This window comes from Haliotis cracherodii, unplaced genomic scaffold (genome assembly GCF_022045235.1).
Source record: "Haliotis cracherodii isolate W230 unplaced genomic scaffold, xgHalCrac1.p SCAF_10, whole genome shotgun sequence".
NCBI lineage: Eukaryota > Metazoa > Mollusca > Gastropoda > Lepetellida > Haliotidae > Haliotis > Haliotis cracherodii.
The window spans coordinates 32,303,200-32,317,548 of record NW_027266265.1 but is presented as its reverse complement, the minus strand read 5'-3'; the positions used below and the strand labels follow the sequence as shown (position 1 = coordinate 32,317,548).

Sequence of the window (14,349 nt, the reverse complement as noted above, 5' to 3'; positions counted from 1 at the left end):
TTTTACGTTTGTCCTTCCACAGCAAAAATATTGAAGTCATTTCTTTAGTAAGCTAAAAAACTTTAAATAGTAACAGTGCATCTGCCGCTATAGTCAATTATTTTGCCATTAACACTGTTTGTGTTATTCTTTTTCCTATCAGCTGCACACCCAGGGACGTACTTTATCCTGTCTAGCTGAGAAAATGACAAACCTGTCTGGCAAATGTAAGGTCCAGGTTTTGAGAACGTATGAACTTCAATCTGACGACTACCACCTTGACCGACCTCTCTACTACGCCTGTAGAGAAGACAGGGAGCATCTGTGTGCCACGGTAACAGCCGGGGGCGGCAAGGTCTTCAACTGCCTTTACAGCCATGTTGCAGATAAAGCCATGAGCCATGAGGTAGGTAGTTACATCAGGACAGCACATGGCTTGAATGACCATGAAGTTTATTAGACTAGAGTTTATCTTGATAAGGCCTTGAATTTTAGAATTTATATTTATAATGCCTTGAAAATAAACATGGCTTGAAAAGAGCTTTAATCAAACCATAGCTACGCATCAATACACATGTATGTAACCGCAACACAAACATGCTTGAGAATGTCCATGAACATATGCAATAATTCTGCAGGACAAAAGTAATTTATACTTTGTAGCTGATTTTACATGCCTCCTTTGCATGATTGCTGCTTGAATTAGGGGTGTTCTACCGAATGAATGGGATTGTGATCTGGGATGATATTTGCCTTGAGAAACTCATGAATAGGCCTTGATGTTTTTAAGTTAATATGTGTACCAACCATGCCAACCCTGATACTGCACCATCAACCCTTATTTCATGGTGTTCAGAGATTTATGTGGGTATGTACCCATTGTCTACAGCAAATGATAAAAAAGGTAAAAATTCCCAAATTGGAATTTTACCGTTCAAAATTTAGGTCATTTTATTGAATGGGGGTGCATTAAGCTGCCACCATAAGTGATTCCTCTTTTGTCTATTTTGAAAAAGTTATTGACACTAAAGGGTGTTGATATATCTTCAATTCTTTCGGCAGATGTCATGAGATGGTTAAAGTCTTGAGAAAGTCTTGAAAATTCACTAAAAACTTGGTGGTTGCACATTTGGACCTTGTTTTGCGTGTTTGGTTGTTGTTACAGTGAGCCTTTTGAAGGATGGTCAGCAGCCCAGATAACATGGATCAGGAACTAATCAGAACATTTATTTCAGTGTCGTGAAAAGATCGAGCTGAGGCAGAAGCTTATTTCCCAGGATGTGAAAATGGACAAGAGCTTCTACAGGGCATGCAAGCATGACATTGAGAAGAATGACTGCTTTGTTGGATCTAGTACAAATGGGGACACCAAACGAGCTTCAGTCCTTCTTTGCCTGGAGAATGCAGCCAAGTCAGGTAGGTTTCTTTACTTCCCCCATATTTACTATCACTTGTGTACTTGAGGTACTATGGATGCAAGGAGGAATTTCATCACCTTTAAACATTATGTTTTTGGTGTTAATATCACTTAGGATCCTCCTTCATCAAGCTGACATACATGATATAACTGCAAGTGCAAAGTGATGATTAATCAAGTTTACTAACACAAATAACCAGGGCCCCGTTCCACAAAGCCATCTTAGCGCTAAAGTGATCGTAAGTCCCGTACTTTAACGCTGACTTACGATAGTCGTAACGCTAAGATTGCTTTGTGGAACGGCGCCCTGTATATCCATGCTTACGTTGTCCTCCGTGTTCCAGGGAAGAAGCTGAAGGGCAAGTGTGTGGCCCAGATGGAGGATGTGAGGAAGATGCTGATGGAGGACTACAGGCTGTCCCCCAACCTTGTGGCCAGGTGTGGCGAGGAGATCAAGAATCACTGCAGTGATAAGGACATCGGAGGAGAAACTCTTCACTGCCTTATGGGATTGGCCAAAGAAGTTACAGATAAGCCCAAGATCTCACCTGCTTGCACAAGAGAGGTATTTTCATTTTACTGTTGGTATTTTCTGTTGTAAGTAGAGGAAGTCTCTTTTTGGCTCTGCTTGACAATCCTAAGGGCCTGCGCCTTTGCTGGATTGCCTCCTCCTGTGACATCCAATCCACATGAGACTAGAGCTGTCGCCTCTACCATGGCCATGCACAGCAACTACACCCTGTCTGCCATCATGGAAGGGTATTTTGGGAGTCTGACATGTCTTCACTTCCCACTACCTACGGGACATCTCAGTCGGCACTGTTCATGGCCAACAGTTGACGGCTGCCCATCAGTGCAGATAGACGATACCGTACCCGCTCCTGCAGCCCAGTACTCTGAATCCTGTACATACTGAATAATCATTGGAACGTCCTTTCTTTGTTTATTCTCATTATTGGGGTTCCCAGACTGAGTACCCACGGGGGGTAAGAACTACCTCGTCTGTAGAGACTCATGTCTTCAACATCGAAGTCACCCTTACCTGTTCACCTCTGCTTTAGGCATGTGATGTCTCAGTATTGGTTTGATGATCCTCTTGTGGATGTTGTTGGTCGATCCTATTCTTGTCTAAGCATGCTTCAATCCCTCAGGCGTCATTGATAGCTTTGACCATTAATAGAGATGCCAAGCTAGATCACTCTATTGTCCGTTGGAGATAGTGGTGGGGGTCTTTCTTGTAGAACTGATAGCCTAGAGACCCCTTCTGGATTGGTTATAAGTCGTATGCTGAATGGATCTCTATTCAAAGCTATGCAGTCGTTTGTGTAATGATGTCCTACGTGAAAACACGTAACAGGTCATACCTGATTTCATGATGCTACGTCCGACTTGCGTGAAGGAGCCACGTCGTCTGTTATGGTGTTTTTACCCACTCACGAGTTCCTGTCTTTTGTGACACTAGGCCGTGTTTATGGATTCTTTTTATTTGTATCACTGTTTAGCACAGCTTCCTCATGTATGTCTCAAGGTTGTAGTCTCTACAGGCTAGGTTATCTGCGGCCCACCGTCCAACCGTACGATAAATGCATAGTCAGTGATAGGATAAGTTTATGAATTTGTCAATTTTACTTTAAATTGTATATTGATATACTTAATATCCTTTCTTGCACACTATACATGCTATATGCCCACCCAATATCACAGTTCCTCTAGCCTCTCAGCTCTTAGAAAGAGAATGACGTGGCAAGGGTAGTCAGGTGATCAAGTTGTGAAAGGTCACATGCATGGGATTACTGTGGGTGACCCATTTGTTTAGGTGGTGACCATAGTGATGCTGGGATGTGTTCTGATCAAATGTTTTTAGAAGCTGGATACTTTGTTCAAGCATGTTGCCATCTAAGATTTGAAAAAAAATGAAGAAATGCATCGTGTGAGATAGAATAAGTACATAAATACAATTTCATTAGACAGTTAAATTCACTATCTTAACCAAGACTCAGGACTTAGAAATCCATTCTGTCAGCAGAGTATATGTAATTCCTTGCAGTATGCTGCCTATCCTCCCATTCCCAACAATTTAACAGCTGCTCTCGTGTATATTTCTCAGCTTGAAGCCCTGATGATGGAGACAGATGTGGGTTCCGACATCAAGATAGACCCTGCCCTCCAGCGAGCATGTCAGTCAGTTGTCGACAAACTCTGCGATGACGTCCAGCCAGGAGATGGAGGGTAAGGAACATTCTAGGCAGTAGGAAGCTCTTGAGGATGTAAGATGGCCTTGAACCCATGAACATGTTGAACTGATATTATCTGATTTTCATTTACCATAGGGTTATGATTCAAACGCTCTACCTAGCTGTTAAAGAGGATTACTTCAGCAGGGGTAAAAACTAACATTTTTAGTCCACTGGTCCTTAAAATGATAACATATAGCAAAACTCTTAAAAATGGCAAGTTTCTACTAGTCCTTAGGATACCTTAACTATTTGGCAGTTTGGCAAGGACTACAGGACTAGTGCCAATTTCTAACGCTGACTTCAGGCATACTCTGTCAAAATGTTATTAGTATCAGGAGTAGACACCACTGTCATATCCAACTAGTCCACAGGTCATTTCGGAAAAGTGGCTATATAAATAGACAGCTGTGGAAATGATACAGCAAGTCCGTCTTGATTGTTACTGGTCTCGGTCGAAAGGACAAGTGTCCGTGTCTGTCCGTGTGTGTGGACTGTATCTCTTTTTACTATCCTGTGTTGGCATGCAAGGTTCGAGCCAGGTCATCAGTCAACATAATCCCTTTGCTTTTGGAGATTTGTTTTATATGCTTGATTCTTCTGTGGTAATGATCCAGTGTTTGTGTGTAATTTATCAGTGTCATCAACTGTTTGATGGAGAATATTGACAGTGATGATATGACTGACTCTTGTGAAGAGAAGCTGCTGGAGATACAGTTCTTCATCATGAGAGACTTCAGGTATGTACACACTCTTTTTTTCATCCATCTTCCCCACCTTGGTGAGTCGGTCAACTCAATCCGGGGCCATTTGAACTTGAATACTCTTGATCATGGGTTTGAATCTCAGATTCACCAGTTTATGATTCCTGGTTTGTCATCACCATTGGTGTGCCTAATCATGTGATCTTGGGTTGAATCCTAGATTTGCACTGAACTCAAAAGAGGCAAGGAAAGAGTTGCCTCCCTTAGGCGTGCCTGAATCCTCTGGTTGTGGGTTTGAATCTCAGATCTCCCCTGATTATGATTCCTGCTTTCCCAGCACTATTGGTGGGTTGAATCTCACTCAAAAGAGGCAGGGAAAGAGTTGCCTCCCTTAGGCATGCCTGAATCCTCTGGTTGTGGGTTTGAATCTCAGATCCCCCTGATTATGGTTCCTTGTCAGCATCATACCCATCCATCTGGGCTTCACCTGTTGTCATTATATAGCTGGAATAGTGCTTACCATGGCATAGGACACGATTCACTTTCTCCTTTGAGTGAAACCTCATTGATTGAGACAGAACCAATCCCAGTGAAATTGTCCAGATGAACAAGTTTCTGAATTATCAAATGTGTTGTTAATGTTTCTTTGTAATAGTAATATATATGCAGCAGGGTCCATAGCCTAGTGTGTTTGGTCTGTACAGTACAGAACATTACGGAACAAGGGACCTGTTCCAAAAAGCGATCGTAGCTCTATGACTGTCGTAAGTCTATGTTAAAGTGTAGGAGTTACAATTGTCTTAGTGCTAATGCTTTGTGGAACGGGGCCCTGACATGTATTGCAGGACAGTGTCAAATCTAAGAGTCTCACATGTATGAAGGTCGCAGTCTCTTGATATTAACATTGCATCAGAAATATTTCAGCCATATGGCGATGTCATGATGCTTATAAGGCTCCAGATACTGATTTCAAAATATGTAAACATACTTATGATACATAAATCATATGTATATGAACTTGACACATGGACCAAAGGTCCAAGTGAACTTTTGCCATGGTTTGTTTGTCTGTTTTGAGTAAACGTCTTTTTTCCTTAAAATATGTTCCAGAGATGTGTACACATTTTTCTGTCCTTTCTAACACTGAGGTTGGTCTCTCAGGGCATCAATTAAGGGGAGGGGAGGGAATCAAGGGTTCAAAGTGTTGGCTTGTAACACCAAAGACTTAGGTTAACATGTTACGAAGCCCATTTTTTGGATTTGGTAGTTGGCATCTAAGACCTGCCTCATTTTGGCCTTTCTCACTAAACCCGTGAAGATTCTGGGGTAGCATAGGTCTTCAGCAACCCATGCTTGCTGTAAAAGGCGACTATGCTTGTCGTTAAAGGCGACTAACGGGATCGGGTGGTCAGGCTCGCTGACTTGGTTGATGCATGTCATCAATCCCAATTGTGTAGATCGATGCTCATGATATTAATCACTGGATTGTCTGGTCCAGACTCGATTATTGACAGACCGCCGTCATATAGCTGGAATAGTGCTGAGTGCAGCGTTAAACAACAAACCAACCAACCAACGAACCAACCTTTCTCACTAAACTCACTCATTCAAACATTTCAGGTTGATAACCATGGTAACATTTTGGCTACATACAGTTTCTATGTTTCGATTACATAATATCAAAACGGTTATGATACATGTGTACAAGTCTGTAATTTCATTTGTTGAGGTTGAAAATCGCCAAGTTTCTTTTGTTATTTATTAAATTAAACCAACCGTAGATGAGTAGGATGTCATTGTTATTGAGATTTTGGCTCATTCCCGGGGCTGGACATTTTAGCATCATCAATGTTAGGGTAGCTTATTTAGGACTTTTTCTGCGTTGAGAAAGGAAGGTGAGCCTCAGAGCCTTGTCTCTATTTGAGCTAAGATTATTGCAAGTCTGTGTTAGAAATAATTTATCATAAGAATACGGAGTCCCTGTTGTTATGGCACAAATTGCTATCTTACCTTTTCTGGCACTGACATCCAAAGCATGAATTCCTAGATCTATATAGTGCTTTTTTTCTAGACACATGTTAGAATTTTATGATTTTCAGAGTGTATGTCGTTTCTTTTCTTTTGAACTACTGTCATGTTTCTTTTGTGATGGACACACTTTAAATACATTTTTTTTTGAGGAACTAGTGTTAAAATGGCAAGCTGCTGATAAAACTGAAAATAACGTGAAACTTCAAATAATATGAAACAAAACTTGATATGACAACCTGGTGACAGTACTGACATCCACTTGCTCTGTTGAACTTTTTAAGATTGAGATATTCTTTCATTACACTGCACTGTAATGTGTCATTGTGATGGAGCTTTACACAAGGGAATAACACTGGACTAATGGCAGGGTCCTTTTAGCACAGTTCACAATAATCACTCGAGGTGACTGGTAAAAGTTTCTCTCCACTTACTGGTCTTGAAATTTGGCAACATGAATCTAGCAGTAGTTTGGGTAAGGGAAAATTAATACCCTCTTGTCCAGTTTGGGCAGTAATCCTTGCACTTAAATTGGCACCAAACTGTTCAGGTTTCTATCTAAAACTCAGCAATATAATGCTTAACTAATAGTTTCTTCCCTGGGTTTCTCTACATGCTCAAAGAATGCTGTTTGACATTGCTTCTGTAGGCTGCATTTGCTTTGCTGATTTTATCTTTGATGTCAAACATTGTGTGAGATCCGAACCTGCCAGCTCAGGGCTGCATTGTATTTTAGGTTAGGAATGCGTTCAGGTGTACTGGGTCTCTTCCTCTCAACTCTCCCTAATGATCTCATTAAAATTAGACCTTGCCCTCTGATGGATCCCTCTCTGTGTGACAATCTGATGTCGCCTCCACAGAAGGTTGTGTCTGGCCAAAGCCAGGGAGAGCTTTTGACTGTCCAATCAAAATGATCAATGCCAATTAGAAGTTGGCTTTCTAGAATTATTTGGCTTCATTTCTTTACCAGAAATTTCGATTTCAATGAAAGGAAATCCACAGAAAACACATATTCCTTTTGATGGTACTTCCCTTTTAGGTGTAGAAGCCACGACACTCAGAATTGATAGGGTGTATAAAATATCAACAGCAAAATAATGTCCCAACCTTTATGATTTACTTTTGCTTTCAAGATACAGAAATCATATACGTTGGTCTGAATACTTTGCTGATTTTTATGAGAATTTAGCTTTTACTGCTGTTTGGGTGAGTTAAATGTTCACCTGATGCTACATTCTATGGAGATGTCCTCAGATGTATCAGAGTAAGAGATCTGATTTTAATGAGATTGCCCTCAGTACTAACACCATAGTTTGCAGACTCTGTGCTAAATGCTCTTCAGTGTCCTACTCCCAGCTAGCATTAAGCCATCATTTTCAACAGATTTTTAACTTAAATAGGCTTTTTTCAACCACGTTAACAAGCCCACATTATATCACATGGGTTTTTTTAACCAGTGGTTGAGGATAAAGAGTCATTCTAACTAATCATTTCCATCTAAGTTTGCATCTAAGGGGCATAACATTGGATGTTGAAATGGAGTGTTTTGTTTGATGGGTTTTAACTGTGGTACTCTATTGACTTGCAGACTAGATACCCATTTGTACAAATCGTGTAAGACAGATGCAAAGAAATTTTGCCAAGCTGGGGATGACTGGTTCAACCCTCGTTCCATGAAACCAGATAACAACCCTTTTATTCTGCCATGCCTCCATGGCTCGCAGGTGAGGCGCTTGCTCAGATCTCCGCCAAGACAGAGAGGGGAGGAGGGGCTCGCACATCCGTCACTAGATGCAAACTGCTCTCTAACCGAGTCACAACATGAAATAGCGTTAACGCTAGTCTTATATCTTTACCTATCTAATGTGATCCGCTGTCACTAGTGAAACTTTTTTTACGTTTTAGCAGTGTTCGAAGTTAAAGGGGGTTCAGGGGTCCTTAAAGCTTGCCATGGTATTTGAATCGACAGACCTCTTTAAAATTTCAATTTAACAGGGTTAATACAAGGACCCATATACTTTCAGGGTTAGTTTCGAACACTGTTTAGTAGTATAGATAACAGTTAACAAAATAAAAAGCAGTTTTTGTCTAGTTTCAAAGGTGTTGCTCATTGTTTCTGTAGAACACTCCACCTTTCCTATTCCTATTGCGGTAAATATGCTCAGTTTCGGTTCTCCTTCGCATCCATCAGAACCAAGTCTATCATCCAAATCTAGAGTTGTTGTGAAGGCTGAGTGTTCTTTAGAAGCCCCTTCTCTTGTTTTGGCCATTAGCATGGTTATTCTTGTCCTCAAGATACTTTGGTTTTGTCGAATGTGCATTTGAAGACGTAGTTATTTGATGTGCACAGTGTTCTATGGATGTGCCTCCACAGCGTGTTTCTGTTGTGTATTACCAAATTTGTAGCATGCAACATGACTGTCTTGCCAGCCCCACACTGTCAGATGGTATTGCATGGCATGTGCTGTCATTAACTATCTAACACAGTCCGTGCATGGATAGGAAACATTTACTGCTGACTCAGTTACTAATTTTCTTAAGCACCGTCACTTATGCCTTGGCAATTCAATGAGAATCTGTAGGTATAGATTGGTCATTTGGTTTTAAAACTCAGTGTTGTAATTAGATGATAGTGTTATGAGTTTGTGTTAAGATCATACTGTTATGTGATCAGGTTTGTGTGTTGTTTAACGCCGCACTCAGCAATATTGCAGCTATATGATGGTGGTCCGAAAATAATCAAGTCTGAACCAGACAATCTGGTGATTGACATCATGAGCATCGATCTATGCAATTGGGATATGACGACATGCATCAACCAAGTCAGCGAGTCTGACCACCTGATCCCGTTAGTCGCCTCTTACGATGAGCAGAATGACCTTTGACAGCAAGCATGGGTTGCTGAAGACCTATTCTAACCCGGATCTTCAAAGGAATATGCTATCAAGATAGGTCATAGTGTTATTATGAGTTCATAGTGTTACAATGAGGTCATGATGTAAGTAGTAAATTGCTAAAAGCAGTGTTAAACCATCTTCATTGTGTTATGATGAGATGATGATAAGATCATGGTGTTACAATATAATCATGGTGAGACTATTGTGTTATGATAAAGTCATGTTATTAATAGACCTTGGTCTTTTGATGCCATTGTGATGTGGTCATAGTCTTATCATGGTGCTGTTGTGATCATAGACACATTATGGTGTTATCGTGAGGTCATGGTGCAATTCAATGTGTTGTGATGAGATCAGTGGTATCACTTTGGCATGGAGTTATTGTGATGAGATTTTAGTGAGATTATGGTGTTATAAGGTCATGCTATGAGATCATAGTGTTTTCACTTTATCATCGTGTTATCACGATGTTATGGTTTTAACATGGCCAATCATCATGTACCATGGTGCAGTCATTGTGTAATCCTAGTTTCAGGAAAGAATTGAGTAACTACAAGAACTCTTGCAAATTCAGTAGCTTTCAGAACCTGACATTGGCGACATTAGCGCTTCAGGTTCAAGCATTTGGTTGACATAAAATTCTGCATTTGAGCATGTTTGTAAACTGAAAACCGGTTCATTTGTTCATCAGTAAACATGGAATACAGACCATGGTTAAACATGAATATACCTGCCTGGTAGTCCTTGTTAATATGCATCGTTTATACAGTATACAACTCGGTACCAGGGACTCCGGGTTGGAAATAGTCCCCACCAAACTTATATGACTGTGGTCTGTAAATGATTGAGTCTGGACCAGACAACCTAGGGATTGACATCAAGAGCATCAATCTATGCATGCGTTAACCAAAACAGCTAGTTTGACCACTTGCTTCCATTCGTCGCCTCTTAGAACAAGCATCTGTTACTGAGCAACTGACCGCCTCCGTGGTCAAGTGATAGTGCTTCCGCCCGGAGAGCGGAAGGTCCGGGGTTCGATCCCCAACCGCGACATACCAAAAGATGTTAAAAGATGGTGCTTGTTGTTACCCTGTCTGGCGCTCAGAGTCAGTATACTGTGTCTGAGTGGGGTTTTCATGTTTAAAAGCGGCATGGTATCTCAGTGAACTAGCACTATAAATCGGCATAAGCCCGGACTAGTGCAAGCAGACACACACACACACACACGTGCATGCACGTCGCTATATAAGGGCAATGATCTTGTACACGACATTAAACCCCATTTCACCTCACCTACTGAGCAACTAAATGGATCGTGTGGTCAGGCTCTGTGTCTTGGTTGATTGTATGTCTTCGTATGCTGATGACATGGGACATCCCCGTAATGTCAATCACAGGTTTGTCTGTCCCAAACTCGATTATTTCAATGCTAGTATCATTGCTGGAATATTGCTGAGGGTGATGTTAACTGACCCAAACAAATACCTCAATACTAATGTGAAGCATTTTTTGGAATGTAGAAGGCATGAATGTAGGACACTAAATGCTATGGCCAGTTTCCTGAGTCAGCAGTATTTTTTCCAAGGCATGCTTTTACAAGCAAGACAGTATGAGCATGATGTAATGTGCACCGAGAGGAACCAGAGTATGTTGCAGGAGAAGTCATTTCATTATTTGTGATTTCTGTTCTTGCCACCCTTTTAAGCACAGCACACTTCCAGAGGGAGCGACCTGCAGCAGTCGCGGTGACATTCTAGTTAACATCATCTCGGAAAAGTAGTTTCACAATCTCTGTGGGCCCCGTCATCGATTATGAAGTCCAAAACATTGTCTCCCAGACGATGATGAAACAGAAGCTTATCAGTCTTTGTCTTTATGACAGCAGGGCAATATAGGATGGCTGATTTAACATCAGTGGCAATAGAAACCGAACATTGAATTAGTATTTTTTTTTATCATGACAATATTTTGATTTCCTCAACATGCTCAAGAGCTATCACTTTCGTTAACTATGCAGTTTTTATTCTTAATGAACAAAACTTTATGTTAATGTCTAGGGCCTGTTTACATGAAGAAAATGTCATGTGGCTCTTTAGGAGTTCCAAACACCATTGTGAAAATATTGTTTGTGGAACAGGCCACTGAAGGTTATCATTTGCCTTTTTAAAGCAGTTAATAATAATAATGATAATAATAACTAATAACTAAAGTGTCCATTGAAGGATTCCATACGAAGATAATTGCAAACTATATTGCTCTGCTGTCAGTTTCGTCAAGGGCTAGTGCGACTTGGTGAGGCAGCTTGCAGCAGTGTGATAATATATAACCAGCTATACTAGCCAGTTAACCTAATCTCCGAAACTCCCATCCAATCTTATGCCAAACATAACCCAAACCAGAGGACAAGTGTGCCACTACATGCACTGTATAATCAGCTTGCTAGTCATCAAGTGCAAGGATGCCAAGTTGTCTGTGGCTAGAACACCTGTTGAATAGTACACCATGTCACAGCCCACACTGTGTAGACCCATCACCCTGCCTCCTTGCCCTGTCTGTAAACCTTACCCCTTTTCCATTTGTGTCCGGCTAGACTTGATAATCAGATGTTCAGGAGATGCCGTCAGTTCGCAAAGGACCTCTGTGAAGCCCCTGTTAACTGGCATGAAAAATCATCCAAGAAGGCAGGCGAAGTACTTGCCTGTCTGTACCGCCACCTACGGAAACCTAGACAAGAAGAAAAGAAGGTTTGGAACCCTCACAAGCCTTTTCTGTAGCACAGACAATACTTAAGTTGGAGAGATTTCAGATGGAATTTGTTCTTTGATTCAGAAACACGAAAAGTAAAATATGCCTGGAAAAAAGTTCAGCATCACTTACTATTTTATATACATAAAACAGCCATGTTTTGGAATCCTATGCTGTGTTACGTTTCTAATAAAACACATATATTTAGTTTCCAAAGTGATATGCCGGTAATCATATTGAAAAAATTGAATTGGTATTCTGATACGTTTTTTGACTGCTCCATGGCGGTAGTTACTATGGTTACTGACAACCGTTTCAAAAGCTTTTTCTGTTTCTATGTATCATGTGATATGATATGTCTTTGCAACCATCTAGTGAAACAAAGTGTTTTTGTACTGTTCGTCAGTTTTCGACATCTTTAGACATTTACCAAAATGAGATGAATGTGATATGTAGATACTTGCAAATGATACAACAAAGTTACAATGAAGGAGCTGTGATGCTCAGCTTTTTCCAGGTGTATAGATCTCATTTCACTTTTTGGTTTATCGTGGGATTTTTTTGGGTAGAATTTTGATTTAATAAATTCATGTTTATCACCAAGATCACATAAGTACTGAAACAAATCTGTCTAGAAAACATTCTTTATATGATTCATAATAGGGACAATTTCCCTGATATAGTTGTAAGCTTGACATGTTTAGGAAGACTTAAGTATATTCTGTGTGACCTTTGTGCCCGACCCTCACCTTGCAAAGATTTTATGGTGTGGGAACCAACAGTTTCTGCACTCGGCATCAAACTGTGTGGTTTTCTTCTTTGGTAGAAGGAGTTGATGAGGAAACAGCTCCTGTCACTAATACATTCATTTGCTTTCTAGTCCAAGAGGTGTCAAATTTATAACAATATTTTCAATCTTGAGTAACAGTGTTCAGTATTTTGATAAAACTTGATAGCTCCGTATGTGTCTACTTAGAGATATGGAGTGAAACTGAAACATATTTTGAAGTTAATCAAACATTCTTGCATTTGAATCCAAATTGAATTTACCTGCAAAAGGGACTGGCCATTTCCTATTTGTAGGGAGGGGTCCTGAGATATTTGTTCAGGATAGAATATTCCAGCTTCTGCCTTCCTGGATTGTAGTGTAGCTAAAGTGTAGTGCTTTCAACAAATGACAAGTTATCATCTTTTATTGTACACAACGCAGGTTCCTCTGCTACCATGCTGCTTCCCAGGCCCATCCTGTCTAATGTCCCTACTATTCTGCCCAAGGCCTTTGCTACTTTCCGACATTAACAAGATTGACGTCGGGTCCTGATTTTGATGGTGATATTGCTACTCTCTGCCCCAAGTGCTCTGCTACTACTTCGCCTATGGAGGATTGCGATCTCGCGCACATCTCCAGGTATAAGTGGACCTACTTCGTTTTCAGAAGTAGCACCTGCAACTAAAGAGAGAGCGACGTCACCTGCAATTCAACCTTCATGAGGTTATTGGAGCAAAAACTACCGTATTCGACCCAATAAGCCCCCCCCCCCCTTTTCCCGGATGCCCAAGTAAAATTTACTCACCCTTTTTTTACATGTGGTCAAGAATCTTTTGTAGTCGGTTAATGAGGAGATGTTCACCAGTAAAATGTAAGTAACTCTAGCCCCCCTGCAACAGAAGAATATCGATAGGCTTACTGATGAATTTACGTCAATTTGACTCTGAATTGGTCCCAATAAATGCCCACCCCTTCTGTCTTTATGTTAAGCGCCCTGGGCGCTTATTGGGTCGAATACGGTAGTTATTTTTCATAGCCAAGGTCTTGGTCGTCAAGAACAACGTGGTTACCTCCATCGTGGGTTCTGTCTTGTTCACTGCTTCCAAGGGCATCAGCCAAGCCAGGCGACTCGTCCTCTAAGTGACTCACATCAGCTACGGGCCCCAAGCGGTACCCATAGAAGAACCTCCAGTGGTTTTAAAACAAAGTCTTTTCGCAGTGAACTGGTCCATCCTGGCCAACCCTTTTTTTATGTTTATCCTGCAAAATGGATACTGGCTGCACATTCGAGGTATTGACATCGAGCCGTACATTGGCGATTGTATTCAGGCCCATGCAGATCCAGACATCCTTCTGTGACATCAAGAGTTTACACAACAGCTTCTTCATCAGCTGGGCTGGCGCATCAGCTTTGCTCCCACTCAACAGCTCCAGTTCATTGGTGCTCTATTTGACACCAAATTGGGCATGATGTTCGTTCCTCCAGACAGGTGGTTCAAGATATAACATTTAGTGTTGCTGGCACTCAGACAGCCCCTTCCTCTTAATGGCAATAGATGCTAGGTCTTCTGACCCA

At 41.0% G+C, this 14,349-nt stretch overlaps 1 protein-coding gene across 1 annotated transcript in view; it reads left to right on the top strand.

Annotated features, from left to right (window-relative positions):
- LOC139454313 (Golgi apparatus protein 1-like) overlaps positions 1-14,349 on the top strand; it is a 52,828-nt gene that overhangs the window by 14,801 nt on the left and 23,678 nt on the right. Inside the window, exons 5-10 of the mRNA XM_071235941.1 lie at positions 143-385; positions 1,215-1,395; positions 1,741-1,961; positions 3,504-3,625; positions 4,269-4,370; positions 11,850-12,003. Coding sequence (XP_071092042.1) covers positions 143-385; positions 1,215-1,395; positions 1,741-1,961; positions 3,504-3,625; positions 4,269-4,370; positions 11,850-12,003 — 1,023 coding nt within the window. The remainder of the gene's footprint in view (positions 1-142; positions 386-1,214; positions 1,396-1,740; positions 1,962-3,503; positions 3,626-4,268; positions 4,371-11,849; positions 12,004-14,349) is intronic.